Raw genomic sequence first — 18664 nt, 5'->3', positions numbered from 1 at the left:
AACAAAAAAACAAGAACTGCCCTGTGTCCATACCATGGTTTTCCTGTTACTTATTGGCCTGTTCCTATAAGTCTTCTAAAACTGAAGACATGGGGTGGTGAACACACAATACAATATACAGATGATGTATTCTAGAACTGTATACCTGAAACCTATATAATTTATTAACCAATGTCTCCCTAATAAAATTCAATGAAAAGGAAAAAAAAAACCTGAAGACAGAGGTGCCTGCAGCCCAAAAGCTTTTGCCTCCAGGTTCCGTATCACAAGTTGGCAGCTGTGCTGATCAGAGGTTGTGCAGCTGCTGCTGCTGCAGCCAAGGAGCCAAGCTCCACACAGAGAACAGGAAGGCGCTGTTGCCATTAACAACCCAGGCCTGGGCCAGACCCCTCCCTGCCAAAATGCATGCCATGTGGGCCCACCCTGCATTCTGAGGCCTGTCCTACAGCTCCCCTCCCGGAGGAGCGGGGGGTTGGGTGGGGGGGCAGGGGCAGGCTCTAGACCAGTGGTTTTCAACCTTCCTAATGCCGCGACCCTTTAGTACAGTTCCTCATGTTGTGGTGACCCCCAATTTCATTGTTACAAATAGAACATAATTAAAGCATAGTGATTAATCACAAAAACAATATGTAATTATATATGTGTTTTCCGATGGTCTTAGGCGACCCCTGTGAAAGGGTCGTTCGACCCCCAAAGGGGTCGTGACCCACAGGTTGAGAACCGCTGCTCTAGACAGTCCCTGCCGAGTTCTGCCGCTCCAACAGGGCGGTGGGGATGCAGGCTGGAAGCCACACAAACCAGAATGACCCTTCCCAGTGGCCAGTGGCTCACACAGCCCTGCCTTTTAAGTGAACGAACTGCCTATTTCCAGGGTCAGCCCTCGGAGAAGTGCTGGTTTGGAAAGGCTTCGGGAGGGGAAGTGACGATCATACAGCTTTCTATTAAGCCCGTCTGTGCTGCTGCAGTGAACCTTTTGAGTGGGGAAGTACAGCTAAAGCCCAAAGAGGGCCTTCAGCTGTCATTTTTAACAGTTAAAATGATTAGCTTGAAATACTAGCTAGTTCCCCTTTCCTTGATAAAAGCTTCCTTTTAGCTGTTTTGCCAATTCGTCCTCAACGGAGGACAGCTGAGACTGGCTTCTAGGAGCAAGGGAGCTGGCCAGAATCCTCTCCTTCCTCAGCTGTATCCGCTTTTAAAGGCAGGCAAAGCGGCACTGGGCCTGACCACGCTGGAGTTCCTGAAGGGGGTCCAGCATAGTTGCTTCCTCTCTCTTACTCTACAAACTGGAAATAAAGAATTCCTGTTCCTTCCAGTGCCAGTTAAATGGGATAAGGAAGAAAGGTAGCCCCTTAGGTGGAGTTCCCTGGTCCAGCAGAGGGAGAAAGGGCTGCTCGCCTCACTCCTGTGGTCCGACGCAGCTTTTTACTATCAGCATTGCACCAACCACCCACCCACCCTGTTACACAAAGCCAGGCCCTCGGAGCAGGGAATGACAGCAGAGTCCAGGGTAGAACGGATTCGAGCAAGCACTGTTAGGAAATGGATCCATGTGCTGAGAGATCTGGGTTACTTTAGGAGGAAGAACTTAATGGAAAAGACTTCCATGCGATCTGCTAAGCAGAACTAAGGCATTCACAAGGATGGTGGGAGGTTCACTTAAAGGGGAAACTCGGCCTAAAATACTTTGACCTAAAGTTGTTTCACGCACTTTTGTATGAAGAGCTACTTTATCCATCCTGAGTGTTTTGGAAATACAGGCTAGATACAATAGGACACATTAGAAAAAGGTAAAGCAAGTAAATTTAAAACATGACACAGAAGAAACCAGAAAGGTAAGCTACTGAAGGTAAATGTTTTAGGAACAACTCGGGATAAAAGCAGAGCCCATGGGAGGCCCGGGACACCCCTCTGCCTGGTGGAAGGCAGCAGGGTTTGAAGGCAGATCAGCCCAGCCTGGAAAAGCCATCACCACTGAGTAAAAGCAGGAGAGGCATTATCCGTGTCTGCTCACAGCTCAGGAAATGTCACCCTGAGCTCTTTCCAGACAACAGGCTTCTTCCTACTAAGAGTGGGGCAAAACTCCGATGCTCAGTAGGAGAGAAGAGCAGATCCTATTTACAGTTAGTCCCTCCGTGCGCAGAGCTGCAAGCCCGGACAGAGGTGGTCTGGCTAGCCACCTAGAATGAAATGCCTCGGGAAAAGCCAAACGAGCTCACTGCTGAACACCATTGTCAGCTAAAAGGAAAAGAAATCCCTTTTAAGGAAACTATTTAACTTCAATAGGCTGCTTTTCTGCCAGGATTTCCAATTCCTCTGAACATAAGCCGAGACACAGACTGCTGCACGTATGTCTGATACTGCCCCCCCTCCCCCCAGCTCCAGCACCAGTTGTTAGCCCAGAATAAACCCCATTCCACAACCATATATGTCCACGGGCCCAGAGCTGGGGAGGAGCAGGAGGTAGGTCAGGTCCCTGGGCCCCAGCCACACGCCGTGGCTGCTGCACACCATGCACATCACCCAGCTCAACCGAGAATGCCTGCTGCACCTCTTCTCCTTCCTGGACAAGGACAGCAGGAAGAACCTCGCCAGGACCTGCCCCCAGCTCCAGGACGTGTTTGAGGACCCCGCGCTCTGGTCCCTGTTGCACTTTCGCTCCCTAGCAGAACTCAAGAAGGACAACTTCCTCCTGAGCCCGATGCTCAGGAACCTCTCCATCTGCTGGCACTCCAGCCGCGTGCAGGTGTGCAGCATTGAGGACTGGCTCAAGAGCACCTTCCAGAGGACCATCTGCAGCCGGCATGAGAGCCTGGTCAATGATTTCCTCCTCCAGGTGTGCGACAGGTAGGTCGCCTCCTGAGCTCTAGGAGGCTTCCGGGGAGCAGGGAAGAGCAGCTTACAAGACCTAGATGGCTCTGCCTCCAGGGTCCTCAGAATAGGCCCAAGGCAGACCCTCTAGGGCAGTGGTTCTCAACCTTGGCTGCACATTAGAATCACCTGGGAATCTTTTTAAAATCCTGATTTCTGGGCCTGTTTCTTTGTTACCAATGTTGTGGCCCCACCCCATAACAAAGAAACAGAATTTCCAGAGGATGCGGCCCTGAAATCAGGATTTTAAAAAGATTCCCAGGTGATTCTAATGTGCAGCCAAGGTTGAGAAGCACGGCCCTAGGCCCACCCACAGCACAGCCCCCAGAAGATGGATAAAATCATGAGGAAACAAGCTCCTCAGCCTCACAGGTCCTAGAGCAGAGGAAGAACTGGCTTCAGCTGCGCTGTCCTTCAGGCGCTGTCCTCCCTGGCAGCCATTACGTGCTAGGTGGGTCCCGCTGAGCCAGGGTTTTCAAGGTCAGACCTCATAAAAAGATTCCTAGATTCAGCAATCAGCCCCCCTGCCCCCCGCCCTCACACACACACACTCTCCCTCCCTCCAGCAAGCAAACCCCAGGGGTCATGAACTGCAGCTGTGGAAGGAGAGCTGGGATGCTCTGGATTAGCTGAACCCAGCCAGACTCAGGGGAGGGGTGGTGATACGCAGTCATGGTCTCCCCAGTAGAAATGTACTAATCTGCATAGTTCTCCTAGGGAAGGGTGTTTTAGCCTAATTTTTCAAACCAAAGCTCTAAGAGGTCGGATGATTTGCCCACAATCTAGGATTGCCCGATTTTAGTAAATAAAAATTCAAGACTCCCAGTTTAAATTTCAGATAGAATATCTTTGTTAAAAGTATGTCCAAATACACTCTGTATTCGATACGTCAACCCTACAGCAGACAGGCTGAGCCATATGCCAGCTCCCTGTGGTCACAGCCTCCTGCCCAGAGCAAGAACACAGACTTCCTCAGCCAGGCTCTCCCAGGGCCTTCACAGTGCGTCCTGCCTTAGGGCAGGGCAGCCGTTGGTTACTAACACTAGGCTGGGCCAGCCAGGCAGCACGACAGGAACAGAAGAAAATGGTGTCGTAGCCCACCTGTTTTTAAGGCAATAGGAAGAAAACAAGATAGGCTAGGACTAGGCCCTCACAGGACCAGGCCATTCTGATGGGTTTAACAAGGCCCAGAAATCAGACTGGGGGGGGGGGGGGGGTGATACAAATGGAGCAGAAAGCTTGCCCTGAAGTTGCTCTAATCCCCCAAACCAGCAAGGTGTGGAATGGGCCTCCCAGGCTCCTATATGGGTGCAGCAAGGGCTTGGAGGTTGGGGTTCTGTGCTGAGTCCACCAGTTCTATTGTCCGATTATGTGACCCCAACCCAAGTATTTAAACTTTCAACCTCATTTCTTCATCTGTAAAATAGGACAAGTCACCTATCTCACAGGATAGGAGGGTTAAGTGACACAGCAGCACTGGCATGTAGTGCACATAGATAAGTGTCATCAAAACTGGTCCGGCATCAGCAGGGCTGGCTGGGCAGGGAGGGAGTTGGCTCTTTCTCTTTCCGGTCTCTTCCTGCATCAGGATTATTCTAAAGGTTCTTAGAGGAAGGGATCACTCACCACCCTTGGGGCTTAAACACCTAATCCCCATAACCCTCCTGAAGGTAACAATTCCTTTCACTTGACACAAGGAGGTGGCTCCACAAGATTCAGACATTTGTCCTGGGTCAAACCAGCAAATCAATCACAGGCAAGTCACTGGAGCTCTCAGGGCCAGTGTCTTCATTCACAAAACCGAGGGTACAGAGGCTGATGTGAAGACTAAGGCAGACATGTGAACCTGGGAGGGTGGGGAGGGTTCAGTGTGTGAAATGTGGCCAGGCAGGTGCAGTCAAGGGACTGGGGAAGCTGATGGGGAAAGGGACAGGGACTTCCCCCTCTCAACTCCTCCCTCTGCTTACAGGGAGCCAAGGCCGGTGCCCACCAGGGGTCCTTCTTCTTTTTAAATATATATTTTTATTGATTTCGGAGAGGGAGGGAGGGACATCAATGATGAGGGAATCACTGATTGGCTGCCTCCTGCACACCCCTCACCCTGCAACCCCAGCAAGTGCCCCCGACCGGGAATCGAACCATGATCTCCTGGTTCATAGGCTGCAGCTCAACGACTGAGCTACACTGGCCAGGCCCGTAGGTCCTTCTTGACCAGAACAGTCTGTCTGTGTTTACAACTACCCATTCTCTCTACACCCCAAATAAAAATCCTCATATCCCCACTGGCATTATTCCCTCCCTACTGCCTACCCGGAACATTAGGCTGAGTGACTTAGCCCAGGGCACACCGCAACCAGGCAAGTCCAACTTGGCTCCATCAGGCCCTGGCAAGGCTGGGTAGAGGGTCTCCAAGCTTCCTGGACAGGCTACCGCTGTCCCTGACTGCGCACCCTGGGCCTGGTTTGTCGTCTGGGGTCACAGTGGGGATGCAATGACGGCCCCGTGAGCTGAGCTGAAACCAGGGTTTAGAACCCAGAGCCCCCAGCCTGCCCTCCTCACGGCGGGAGTGGGCCTGTCTCTACGCCGGCCCCCTGGAAGCCCTTCCTCCCTCCTCGGCGGCCAGGAGAGGCGGCCTGGCCGGGCGCGCTCACCACGCCCGCTTCTCGCGCACACGGAAGGCAGCGAGCGCGGAGAGATGTCCCTCCAGGACCCAGCGCCGCCTCTGCCCAGCAGGACCGGGGCTCCTGGGCCTAAGCAGCCACGCGGAGTGCGGCACGAGGAAGGGAAATGTGGCCCCAGCCCGGGATCGGCTCCCGGCCGCAGCATCGCAGCCAGGAAGTGCCTTCAAGTCGCTGGGCCGTTCCTCCTGCTACGGGTCCGGCACCGCCTCCCAGGGCTCCTGCGGGGACGACCGAGACAACGCGCTCCGGCACCGGCGTGGCCGGGGCCGCCAACCGCGTCCTCCTCGGCCCCGCCCCTGTGACGGTCACCCTCTCTCCACAGGTGCCCCAACTTGGCGTCCGTCACGCTGTCCGGCTGCGGCCACGTCACCGACGACTGCCTGGCGCGGCTGCTGCGCTGCTGCCCGCGCCTCCGCACCCTGCGCCTGGAGAACTGCGCGCGCGTCACCAACCGCACGCTGGCGGCCGTGGCGGCGCACGGGCGCGCGCTGCAGACGCTGCACGTGGACTTCTGCCGCAACGTGAGCGCGGCCGGCCTGCGCCGCCTCCGTGCCGCGTGCCCGCGCCTGGCGCTGCGAGCCGAGCACAGCGCGACCATGATCCCCGACCAGCCGCCGCGCTGCCCGCCTGCGCCGGGCCCGGCCCTCCGCACGCTGCTCCCGCGCTAGGCCGCCGGGCCGCGGAAGGACACCGGCCACGGCGCTCGGCCGGAGGAGCCACCCCAGCTCCGCCACCTTCCGACGGTCGCTGGTCTTCTGAGCCTGTTTACCCGTTTGCAAAATGGGGATATGAATGTCTACCTCACTTTACGATTTCATATGCAGGATGAATGCGAGATTAAATGACCTGAAGCTTGGAAAACACTCACGTGGTTCTCACTAAACTCCAGCACCTTGCCCGCCTCCTTTCCGCAGCAGCGGGAGGCGCCGACACCCTCGGGGTCTGCCCCCAGTGAGGCAAGGACCGCCGAGCTCGCCGGTGCGCCTGGGCGAGGCTGGCCCGCCCGGGAAGTCGGGATTCGGGGCTGACGCGGGCGGGGAGCCCTGGGAGGGGACTGAGCGGCTCTGGCGGCCGACCGCTCGCTCCAGCGGCGCCCCTAGCGGCCCCCGGAGGCCCCGCCGACGGCGCAGGCGCCGGCTTCCCAGGAACGTGGCCTCTGGCCAGGAAACCGGCCCGGGGCGCGGAGCCCGAGAGAGCCGCCCGAGGGCGACCGGGGCTCCGTACGGAGCGGGGCTCCAGGTGCCCGGCCCCGCCCGCGGCTTCGCTCCGCGCTTTTCCTCGGGGGAGGGGGTGTATTCCTAGGAGTTACTGCACACACGATCCTAGAAATGTGCTTGTTGTGATTCTTACATAAATTACAGTGATCCTTATTTTCTACCGTTCTCATATCATAAAGGAAAATAAGGCATTTCAAAAACCCAGAGTAGATCATTAAAAACAAAAGCAGCAGAGAATTAAAAACAAGCAGCAACCCGGTCTAGGTCCTTTGATAAACTAGTATAAACTGATGCAGTTAGGTTTTTACCTGTTGGACTTGTTGAACGTGGGCACATGCCTGGTCTTCGGTTTCAGGGTTTTGGTCACTTAGATCCCCACCTTTTCCCACCAAATTAAAGACCCTTGGTCACCCAGCAGCTTCCTGGTCCCAGGAACATGGGGGGAAACTGGCTTAGGGAGCAAGTCTGCGAGCACTAATGAGCACTGAGTGGTGGGCGATGCTCACACTCTGGCTCCGCCCATCACCCGCCGAGACCGAGACCCTTTCTTTACACACCTGAGGCCGGTGTTTCCTCTTTGTGGAAGGGGAGCTTGATCCCTACTCACAGGTTCCTTAATTTTTTGCCCAAATAGTGGGGGAACAGTGAGGAAAACGACAAGTTCTGTTTTCACGGCGCTTACATTCCAATGGTTGAAGAGACATTAAGTAGAGCTCTCACTTCTTATTGATAGGTTCTTGGAACTGGGCAAATGTGCATATAATGAAACCAATTCTACCATAGGCTAGTTGATATAAAGAAGTTAACTTCCTAGATCTCACAAGCGTTATAACTAAACAATGTTGAATGAAAGGTTACAGTGCCTGCTGTAATCCTCCTATATAATAAAAGGCTAATATGCAAATGGACCAAACGGTGGAACAACCAGTCGCTATGACGTGCACTGACCACCACAGGGCAGACGCTCAACGCAGGAGCTGCCCCCTGGTGGTCAGTGCACTGCCACAGGGTGAGTGCTACTCAGCCAGAAGCCCAGCCCACGACTGGCGAGCAGTGGTGGTGGCGGGAGCCTCTCCCACCTCCAGGATATCGGCAGGCGGTAAGGAGTGAGGGGTCCCAGACTGCGAGAGGGCACAGGCTGGGCTGAGGGACACTCCCTGCCCCCGAGTGCATGAATTTTGTGCACTGGGCTTCTAGTCTTTATATAAGTATGGGGGAGGGGAGTGAGCACAGGGTAAGGGGGAAGCCTCTTCAAGGGGGTTGACCAACATAAGCCTCATTTGAGAAGGTGGCACCTGAGACGTGAAGTGAGGGAGGGAGGGAGGGAGCTGAGCAGCACCTGGGAGTTATTCCAGGAAGAGGGAGCAGCTGGTTCACCAGACTAGGAGCTCAGCTGCTATATTAGGGGAATAGGGGAAAGAGAGGAGGTGGGTGTGTCTAGAGCAGAGAGTGAGGAAGAAGGGCAAGCAGGAGTGATCAGAGAAATAAGAGACAGGGGAAGGCATGGAGGCCTCACAGGTAATTATGAGGATGAAATGAGAGCTGGACTTCTCCCATCCAGCCTACCCTGAGCAGGAGCCAAGGGAAGGTGCTGGAATTTCTCCAGGCAGAACCTGTGGGCAAGCAGAACCCAGCCCTTCCAGGGACTGCTGAAGGCCTGTTGCTGCCCCCTGGGCCCGTTCGGGCCAGTGCTTTGCCTGGAAACTGGTTGTCACTGAATCCCAGCCTGGCCTGTGTGGGAAGAACCAGTCCCCAGCCACCACCTGCAGCGGGGAGGGCCCACCACCAGCCTGTGAGACTAGCTACCTATGGGAGATTTTTTTTTTTAAATATGTTTTTATTGATTTCAGAGAGGAAGGGAGAGGGGGAGAGAGAGAGAAACATCAATGATGAGAGAGAATCACTGATCGGCTGCCTCCTGCACGCCCCCCACTGGGGATGGAGCCCGCAACCTGGGCATATGCCCTGACCGGGAATTGAACCGGTGACCTCTCGGTTCCTGGGTCAACGCTCAACCGCTGAGCTACACCCAGCCGGGCCTTATGGGAGATTTTACAGTTTACACACCATACGCTGGGCTCAGGAGACAGGTCTTGCAGGAACTTCGTTTTCTTCCACTACTGCAACAATGTTGAAAAAAAGCTCAGGCTTCCAGGGGGGTAAATGTTTAAAATGGAGCCACTTAAGCCTCAGGACTTTGCTTTTGGCTTCTCTGATAACCCCAATTCCCAGCAGGCTCTGTTTGCCCAAGTTGGAGGTTTAGTCTGGGGAACAACAGGGTTGTGGTTTCTGATTCTCCTCTGGCCAAGGCAGGTCAGCCCCCTCTAAACCTCAGCTTTCTTACCTGTGTATTGGGATGGCTAGAGAATCTTATTGCCACGGTTTTGTAAGGAGCAGCGTGTTTGTAGAACAGAGGTCACTGCAAGTTCAGCTGGAATGGGGTAACCTGCATGCCTCTGAGGCCCCTTTTCCCATGGATGCTCATTTATAAATGAGGTTACATTTCCCAGCTAACCCTTCAATGCCTAGTAACCCCCCCCTTCCCCCCCCCCCCCCCCAATATACCAAGACTGTGGTGACACAGGACTAAAGCTGTGTCCCACACTGTTCTAGGGCTGCTAATTCTGCCCCGCCCATCCAGGGAAGCTTTGGGTCCCTGAGCCCAGGGCCATCCGAGGTGCTCCCAGAAGGTGGGCAGCACTCTGCCTCCTCACATCACTGCTCACCATCAGCAGCACTGAGCAAAGCACCTGACCGAACAGTGTCCTGCTGAATCTAAAAACTACTTTCTGGGTCTTCTCTCAGATCTGCACAGAACAAGGGGCACTCGCTGCATGCTTAATTCATCTAGCAAACAGTTAGTGGGTATTGGTCGTGGGCTGGGCCACGCCCTCCCCCAAAGGACTCACTCTAGTCAGAAGACATGCAGCTTCGGGTGAGGGGAGATTTCAAGTACTCGCTCAGCTCCACCATCCATAACTTCTGACAAGTTATGACCTCTCTGAGCTTCAGTTTCTTTATCTGTAAAATGGGACCCTCTCTGTGACACTGCGATGAGATCATGTCTAAACTAGAGGCCTGGTGCATGGATTCGTGCACATTGAAAGGAAATTACTTAGAAGGTGGCTGGCAGGGCAGGACTGGGTGAGACGGGCTGGACACACCCTGGAGCCAACCTCCTGTGGTCCTTCCCCGGCTGGCCACACCTGGAGCAGCACTGAGGCTTGAAGGGTGTCTGCGGAGTGAGCGGGGTCCCTCGGCCTGGCCTGTGGGGATCCGGCTGAAACAGGCTCTCTGACATTCCCTGAGGGGTCCTGGATTGGTAGAGGGAGGTTCTCGAGTGACTCACCCTAGAATTGGGCTCCCTCCTCTCTGGTTCTGGGTGCATCACCCCAGAACTGCAGCTGCCAAGTCACCGCAGCTCGGCAACTCCTGTGTTGAGCATCTGCCCCCTGGTGGTCAGTGCGCGTCATAGCTACCGGTCGGAGCATCTGCCCCCTGGTGGTCATTGTGTGTCATAGCTACCAGTCGAACGGTCAGATGGTCGCTTAGGCTTTTATATATATAGATGTGTAGTGCTGGAAGGTAGGGGTAGGGAAAGGAGTCCTCACATCTGTGTGTGTGTTGGGAGTGGGGCACTAGAAAAGCCAAGTGCCTGGCAGAACCCAAGGCATAGTGCAGAGGAGGGCGAGCTGGGGAGATGGGGGCCTGACCTCCAGAGGAGGCACCTAGAAATGACTGGGAGTTACCTGTGCCTTCACAGCCTCCATCAGAACAGACCACAGACATTCCCCAGCTCCTGAATGTTAATTCTTTTCATTCTGTTGTGACCGAGATAACCAATGGCCACGTAGAAGGAATGCTAGGGGGAGGATGCAGAACAGGCCCCTGACTGGAGGCCGACCTCAGGTATGGAGGCCGACCTCAGGTACCACACAGCACTGGCTGGTTTGCACGGGAACCTCAGCGCCAGCAGACTGGGGCTACATGCTCTTAGGTCAGAGGCCCCAGATTGCTCCCTGAGAGGTGGTGCTGAGGCCCGTCTTTCAGGGACACACTGGCCAGTTTCTGCAAAGGCTGAATGTTTGGAGAGGACTGCTCGGCCCCCATCTGCTCCCACACGGGTGTGCTGACAGGAAGCTGGGACTCTCCGCTCTAACCTGGTGTATCTGTGACCCAGTGCTTTCCCTCTCCTGACCCTGGATTTCTGGTCTGTAAAGGGAGAAACTGATCCCTTAGCTTGAGCTCCTCCAGCTCTAGGATTCCATGCCCAAGACTTGCTTTTTGCTAAAAACTGAGTTAACTAGATGTGGATGTCTCATGGCTGGGAGTGCTGGGCAAAGGCCACAAAGCTGGGAGGCCCAGAACAAAGCCCAACCTTGAAGGGCCTGAGAAATCTTAAATTTTAAAGGCTGGAGGTCAAAGTTCTCGAGACTAGTTAAGGGTCATAAAAAAACCACAAGTATTTGTTAACTGAATGAGTCCAGCAAACAGAGAAAGTGCCCAAGCCTCCACAGGGGCTGGAAGTGACCCGAGTAAAAGAAATATCGTATCTGGCATTTCAGCTCCTCAGCTCAGGGACTCGCACCTCCCTCTTTCCAGGGCTTCCAAAGTCGAGAGAATGAAGAACAGTGACAGGCTCCCCAGCAAAGAAACGGCATATTACAAAACTAAGGCATCTGTGCAGATTTTCCTCGTAGGGTCAGACCTTCTGAGAAGCTGTCCATTAGACCTGACAGTCAGTGAGGCAGGATAGTAACACACTAGGAAAATTCCTGGCAAATGGGATGGGGAAACAGACAAAAAAATTAAACAAGGCCAAACAATTTGAACCACTTCCAGCCACCTAGTAAATTGCAAGACCTTATTTCCCCTAACCAAGGGCACTCGAGAGTAAATAGTTTATACCTCTCCTCCCTAACCAGAGAATGCACGGCTTAAATCATCCTGGTGGGGGGAGAGAGAACAGAGACCCAATTAGTGCCATTTGTGCCAGGCAAACCCACGGACAGATGAAGTCAGGGGAACAAATAAAAATCCAATTAGAGCCAGGCATACCCAAGATAAAAGTAAAACAGTAAAGCAGACCAAAGAATAATACCCAACTCCCATATATGCTTATTTTGGTGCATCAGTAAAGACACACCTGGAAAGCTGATGAATATTCTGCTGAAACCCTCCCCTAAAATCCTCGCCCACAGAAAAGATAAAAACCCTCAATAACAAAGACCTAGAGTGGGCTCCCTCTAGTGTATGCTCATGCCCCTTCTCGGACATGAACTTTTTACTTCCTTCTAACCTCTAAGGGTCCCCATGAGGCATGCAGCCAGGGGAACAGTGAGCAATGGCAGCTTGTCCAGGGCTCACCCCCAGAACCTGTCTCCAAGGCCCCCTTTTCTCTGACTTCCCAGTGAGCTGACAGCAGCCCCACCTTGGCTCACTTCTTTCCTACGTTTCTAGGGAGCCAAGGCAGAGCACCGCCCAGGCTCTCTCCTGGTGCTTCTACCCTGAGTGCTGCCTTTGTGTCACGTCCCCAGCTTTAAGAAACATCCTCTCAAAGTCACCTGGACTTGTCTTGTGAAATCTTTCCTGCACAAAGTCAAGAACCCACATACTACAGGCCAGCCGGAGGCAGACCCTCTCCTGGCCCAGTCCCTGTCCGGTAACAACAGGACCTGGAACCATGAGCGTTAGCCTGCTGGGCGTGCCTCTGCCCTTCAGTCCAGAGCAAACTGACCGCAGAGGTCAGAGCCTCACAAAGCCAAAGTATTACTTTGATTTAAAATAGTCTTCGAGGCAGCAGATGTATCCTTCAGCTCAGCACACCCCCAGCCAGCCCAGCCCAGCAAGAGCCACTTGTCACTAGGAACCGGCCCAGAAGCTGAAGGCCCGTCTCTAGTAGCCCAGGATCTGAGCAGCACACAGAGGCCTCCCTTCCCTAACTGAACCTCCTGGTCCAGGGGCCTGGGCAGTGCCTCGTGACCCCGAGTGCTTCTAGCTCAGAGCCCGTCACCACTGCTGCTGACTGAGCTCGCAGATCGAGTAGTAAAAGCTTGTCTTTGCCCAGAAACCCCAGGTTCCCCAAACCTGTGATCTCTCTCGAAGACCCAGTTCTAGTTGAAGCCTCTTTTCGATAAAATAAGATGTCATTATTCTAAATATTATTAGACAGTCCCAGTGGGGAAGATCCATGCACCACATTATCTTAGACAACAAAACCATTTTCTTCTTCCAATTTCTCTTTGAAATACACACCTTCTATTTCCTTGTGGAAAACTGCCTGCAAGGCTGTCTGGCACCCTTGAGCAGGCGTCAGTCCTGAAGTACACGCGCAGCAGCTTTTGGCTTGAACTTGCTGTAGATGACAGAGAAAGCCACCCAAAGGTCTTGTCCTCTTCCTTTCCCACTCCCACCAGCCAGTCTTCTGGGCTCTAAGATGGCCTTTCCCCTAGAACCACACGCTCACCCTGACATTCCTCCACACACAAGCACATGCCCAGGGTCCTCCAGCGCTGGGATCGAGCACCAAGAGTGCTTGAAGTCACCTCTTCCCCAGCCCCTGTACTGCTCCCCACCGTCCATCACTCGAGAACATGAAAGCCACTCATCAGTTCTCGTGTTAGTTCACACGTTTACTCACTCTTTCACCCGGTCACTCATCCCGCAGCAGGCACGTTACCGTAAACTGCCTGGCTCTTTCATCCCATCAGCTTGTTCTTCACAGGCAGGACCAGAACCGTATTACTTTGGTTAATTTCCTCCTTGCCTGGTATAGCCGCATGCCGCACTAGGCATATCCCAGGGCTTCAAGAAAGGCTCTTTTTAGCATGTTACACTTTAAGCCAGCTATGTAGGAGGAAGGGTGGTGCTGAGAAGATGGGCTGAGTGGCTAAAGCAAGGTCTCTGGAGTGAGCACAGAGTGAGAGACCCAAGATGACCGAGCAAATGACGGCAGGGCCTTCCCAGCCCCTGGGTCTGTGCCCATGCGGCCTGGCCTCTCTGCTAGGCCATCTCCATGCAAAGCCCACTCTCAGTGGGAAGGAATCTCTCTGGTGGTCAAAAGCCGTCAGAGGGAGAGAGTAGCCTGAAAGCTCGCTTTCTCTCAGTCAGAAGCTCCATGCTGGTAACAAAAGCAGCCCACATCCTGTTTCCTGACTGGCTTTATTTCTCTGCATAAGGAACCCTGCACAGGCAATTCAAATTAAAACAAAATAAATATATGAATATTCATGTAAAACTGTCCTTTCTAATGAACAATTATACACAATGTACAATTTCATGTTCACTGGGTGGGTTTACAAAAATGTACCATTCCCAACTAAAAATGCACCAAAATGGTTCCATGCAAACTTATCAAAAGTGACCAAAATATGGAGGGAAAAACCTGACTGAGAGCACTTTGTCTTTGTTTTGTACAATCACAGAAAAATAAAAACATCTAATTTCTTTGTTACAGAGTAACTAAATGTGGCCACTGTTTATAATATTGGTTTATGTTCCTAAAACATCTATGTATATCAACATGAAATTGGAAGTGAGCATTACTGAGAAAAGAGGGGGCGGCACACGGCACCCCCCGCCGTCAGTAGTCAGTGTCGGAGCCCTCAGTGTTGTCCACGTTGCGTGAGAGCATGTAGTTGTCCATGTCGATGGAGCGGCAGTTGTTGATGGCGTAGCGCAGGCGCTCAGCCATGACCAGCTGGCTGGAGTAGGGGGGCAGCCTCAGCTGGAAGAAGCAGGTCTGTGAGGTAGGCAGACTGTCATAAGGCTGTGGAGAGAGAGACCCAGAGCCATGAGTGCAGCATCAGGGTGTCATGCGGGGAGAGGGGCTGCCCATCACCACCACCCAAAGTCAGGAAAGCACTTCTCCCTGCCTTCAAGATGGGCTGCACGGACATGACTGAGTGGCCAACTCTGGGGGAGTAGACTGGCCACGGTGGAAAGAGCGTGGACTCTGGTGTCCATAGCCATCAAGACTTTTGGCGAAGATGCTTCCCTTCCTCTTCTCACTCTTCCAATGCCTTTGTGTGTACAGTGAGAGCAAGCCCTGACTGGCAGGATGACGTGAGTGAACACGCTTCACACAGTGCCTGCCACAGAATAAGGGTGCAACAGAGTTCTTTCCCTTTCACCAAGAAGGTACAAATGTGAAGCTGCTTCAGGACCCAACAGAGCTGGTGAAAGGGAAGGAACAATTGCCAGGAACCCACCACGCTTCTGCTTCCCTCCATGTCCTTGCAGCGTGCACTCTGCCCGCTTCACCCGCCACGGCCACCAGCACACAGCTCAAGTGAGAAAGGAGAAGTTAGCTAAGTCCCAGTGCATCCATTTCACTGACAGGCACGCAGCCATTTAAAATGATAATTATGATGACTTGCAGCAAAACAGAAAACTGCTGCGGTTAGACTGTTAAGCGAAAAAAGCAAAATACAAAATTTTACATAAAAAATGTGTGTGCTTGAGGCAAGGACCGGGAGGAATTACACGGAGGTGTAAGGTGAGAATGGCTACTACTAGAGAGAGAGGGTTATACGTGTTCCCTGTCTCTCCCTGGAAACACAACCATTTTCAAACTGTTTGTAATAATTTTAACAATATTACATTGATTTTATGTGTTGTTTTAGTTTTAAAAAAAGAACCTGCCCACTCCCTCTTGAAACCAGCATCCTCTCCTTCTCTGAGACCGACACCCCACACCAGGTGAGTGCATTTCGAAGAGGTGGGAGAGGGAGGGCCCAGAAGCCTAACTGTGCCAAAGCCAGTGAGGACACAGGAAGCTTGAATGCAGACAAACCCGAAGTAGCAAAGACACTGGAGGGAATGTTAGCAGGTGGCTCGGACTTGGAAACTGGGGAAATGGTCTAAGAGTCAGTCACAAAGGAGAGACCAGCAGTGGTCAGTTTTCTGAGGCTGACACCCCGCCCTCTCCTCCCTCCCCCACCAGGCAGGGGATTAGTGGTAGATTAACTCCAGGGATGGCAGGGTAGCCCTGGATAGATATAAGGCAAGGGGTTTTTCCAGAGCTGAATAGAAATAAACCAGTTCCTCCTCCCCACCTCTTTCTGAAGCAACAAAACAGATTTACAACTTATAGTTTCTGGCAAGTCATGTAGAAAATTTATGGAAAGGCTCTTTCATAGCCCTTCCTGTGCATGGCCTCTCCAACAAGCCTAGCCCAGGAGTGGAGCCCGGGCGGGCAGCCTCAGGAGGCAGTGGGGGAGGGATGGCTTTGGCTACAGCAACTTCCAGGAGTAGTTACTGGAAAAACACCAGAAGGGCAGATACTGAAACCTGCTGAAACTGGCAGGAAGGGTCCTTGTGTGAAGAGGCCGAACTTTCCTTACTGTTTCCAGAATAAATACCATGGACCCTGTTTGGAGGACTGCCCAGCTTGGGGCAGGAGGAGGGAGCAGGGATAGAGGGAACACAGCCACTTCTAACTTAATGCTGGGTTTGAGGGATATACCAGATGTTCAGGAGGTGGAAAGAAGGGGATCTAAGTCTGCCCTCAGGAAAGCATCCAGGAAGGCTTCCTGGAGGAGATGACATTGTTGTTAGGCTTAAATAAGTGCCTGCTAAGCATAGATGGAAAAGTGTGTAAAAGAGAACTTGCTAAAGCTAGGGAACAGCGTACAAAGGCATGGAAGTTTAAAAATAGCACAGTCTGTTGGGGAGAAAGGCCAGCGGTCCATTATAGCCAGAACATAATAAGTGTCAAGAGGTCATATCACAAAGTGGGGCAGAGGCCAGGCTGGAGGTGTTTAAGGCTGCAAGGGGGGGTCAGCATTTGTCCTGGAGTCAATGCAGGGGCCCCCGAGTGGTCTGAAGGGAGGAGGGACGTGGTCAGATGGGTGCTTGAGAAAGATGACTCTGGCAGCAGTGTGCATTCAAGACTCTAAGCCCTTTTATTCCTAGGCCATCTGTCAAAACGGCAGCTGGGCTGGGGCTCTGCAGCTGGGGCCTTTCATCAGGCCACAGAGACGCTGCACTGCCTGCTCCACGAGGCACATCACACAAGTAGTCGCAGAGCACGTTACTGCTGCTCCCCACGTCTTCAAGTTCCTTCTAGAGCATGTGCACCAGCTAATGGTTAGCATCTTCATGAAAACAAACAGGACCATGTTCCAGTGGTAAGTCACACAAAGAAAAGGGGGTAGGAAATAAGAGACAAAGGCAACATAATGACCCATCCTCCAAGCCTAGCTTTCACTCAGGAAGATACTGGGATTGATGGAAGGTTGTTGGTTACAGTGCACTTTCTACATCCATTTTGGACTTTTTTTAACTGAGGTTATGTAATTTTTCTGAACAAGTTTTTCTGCTCGAATTTTTTTTAAATTAGGAAATTCCAAGCATTAAGCCTGAATTGGCAGGCCGACTTGAGGGTCACAGTTTGGTTTTCTTAACATGCAATAAGGACAGACATTACCAAGGAGGAAAATATAGCTTACTTACCCTATCAACCTTCATGATTTGAAATCTCTGAGAAATGTCAGCAGTGTTGGCTGGTAGTCGAGATCTTCCAGACACAAACCTCATGAACAGCACCCGCTCCTCATTGGAGAACTCCTCCAGCGTGTGCCAGAACCACTGCACCAGCTGGTGCTGCTCGTCTACCTCCCGGTACCGCACCACTTTCTTCAGCACTTCTACCGAGATCTCTGGCATCCCACACACCATCTGCTCCAGCTGCTTCGCTGTGAGGAGGGACAGCAGTGGCACGGGGATAATCCAGGACATCCCTTCTCGGACTGCAGCCACCTGCCCCCAGAAGAGGGTGTTCATTTAATATGTGAGCACAGAGTGGGCACCTTCCACCGGCCCAGCCGCTCCCCAGACCTTCCAGTTACCCCTCAGAACTCCAGCAACCATTGCCCACGTGCTCAGCCCACCCTCCCTCCCTCGGGCCCTTTGTTAGAGCTTCTCCCTGCTTGTGGGACTCAGATGCTCCTTCTGGTCCTAGTTCAAGTTCAATTTAGGAGCCCACCTCCCCTTCCCCACACAATCCCAGTCTGCTGGCCCTCCCCAATGCCAATCCCACTCACTCACACTGCCACACATGTGGCCACAGCTGTGAACGTGTGCTGTGTGGGATGGTCTGAATCCCCAGCACAGTAAGAAGCTCTTAGAGGATGTCTCTAGCTTCCAATGTTTTTGTAACTTACGTTTTTCTTTTGAAAACAGTCATTTCTTGGTAAAAAATATTTGTGTTCATTGTTAAAAAATAAGGCAGAAAAGTACAAAGAAGAAAGTAAAACTGGAAATTCTTTGTAAGAGGGCAGTAGAAAGGACAGAGAATTTAATTAGGAAACTTGAGTTCCAAATCCCAGCTCTAATACTTCTTTTACTGTAATTTTCTCACCTGAAAAGTGAGGCACACACTGTTGCTCACATAACTATGATGAGAATTTTAATTGAGTAACTACAAGAAAGTCTGTGTGATGGGAGTTTATACTGCCTGTTCTCTGAGAATGCCAAGGGGGAGCTGCTGGGGCTGCCCACACAGTCTGTTTAGAACTCCTCTAAGGTTGCAAGTAGTGCATCCCATACAAACAGACTCAACACTCTTCAAGGTTTGTTTCATAAACACACCTTCACTCTTGGCCAACTCAAAACTGTCTAACATAAAAAGAACAACCCAAACAAAACCCAAGAACCTCTACAGGGCCATACCTTGAGGAAGCCCTTGGAGGTATGATTGATATAGAGTTGTCATGCCTGGGACTAAGAAACAGGATTGGCAGTCTCTACTGATATTAAAAATGCCTCAGCTGAGAGATTAACCAAAGAATTTATATGCATATACGTATAATCCATGGACACAGACAATAGTGTGGTTAAGGCCTGGGGTGGGAGTGGGGTTGAGGGGGGTCAATGGTGAAAAAAAGGGGAAATGTG

The 18664-nt window shown here is 52.4% G+C and overlaps 2 protein-coding genes across 11 annotated transcripts in view; one reads left to right on the top strand and one right to left on the bottom strand.

Moving 5' to 3' along the window:
• Positions 1 to 2312: 2312 nt before the first annotated feature.
• On the top strand, positions 2313 to 6432 carry FBXL22 (F-box and leucine rich repeat protein 22). Its single transcript, XM_070421418.1, has 2 exons — positions 2313 to 2844; positions 5872 to 6432. The coding sequence occupies exons 1-2, from the start codon at positions 2510 to 2512 to the stop codon at positions 6215 to 6217; spliced, it is 681 nt and encodes a 226-aa protein (XP_070277519.1). The 5' UTR covers positions 2313 to 2509; the 3' UTR covers positions 6218 to 6432.
• A 7481-nt stretch (positions 6433 to 13913) lies between these two features.
• The window catches only part of HERC1 (HECT and RLD domain containing E3 ubiquitin protein ligase family member 1), a 190046-nt gene continuing 185295 nt past the window's right edge, over positions 13914 to 18664 (bottom strand). For 9 of the 10 annotated variants that reach the window (XM_070421306.1, XM_070421324.1, XM_070421311.1 and 6 more), the window contains exons 77-78: positions 17222 to 17527; positions 13914 to 14534 (exon numbers count right to left, since the gene is read on the bottom strand). In XM_070421306.1, the coding sequence (XP_070277407.1) occupies positions 14349 to 14534; positions 17222 to 17527 (492 nt within the window). In that variant the 3' untranslated portion in view covers positions 13914 to 14348. The other variant, XM_070421316.1, reaches the window with a different exon arrangement.

Source organism: Myotis yumanensis, unplaced genomic scaffold, assembly GCF_028538775.1.
Source record: "Myotis yumanensis isolate MYYU_CA2020_CCGP unplaced genomic scaffold, mMyoYum1.0.hap1 SCAF_1, whole genome shotgun sequence".
Classification (NCBI taxonomy): Eukaryota; Metazoa; Chordata; class Mammalia; order Chiroptera; family Vespertilionidae; genus Myotis; species Myotis yumanensis.
Note: the sequence above shows the minus strand (reverse complement) of the source record. Positions and strands in the feature narration are given on the sequence as shown.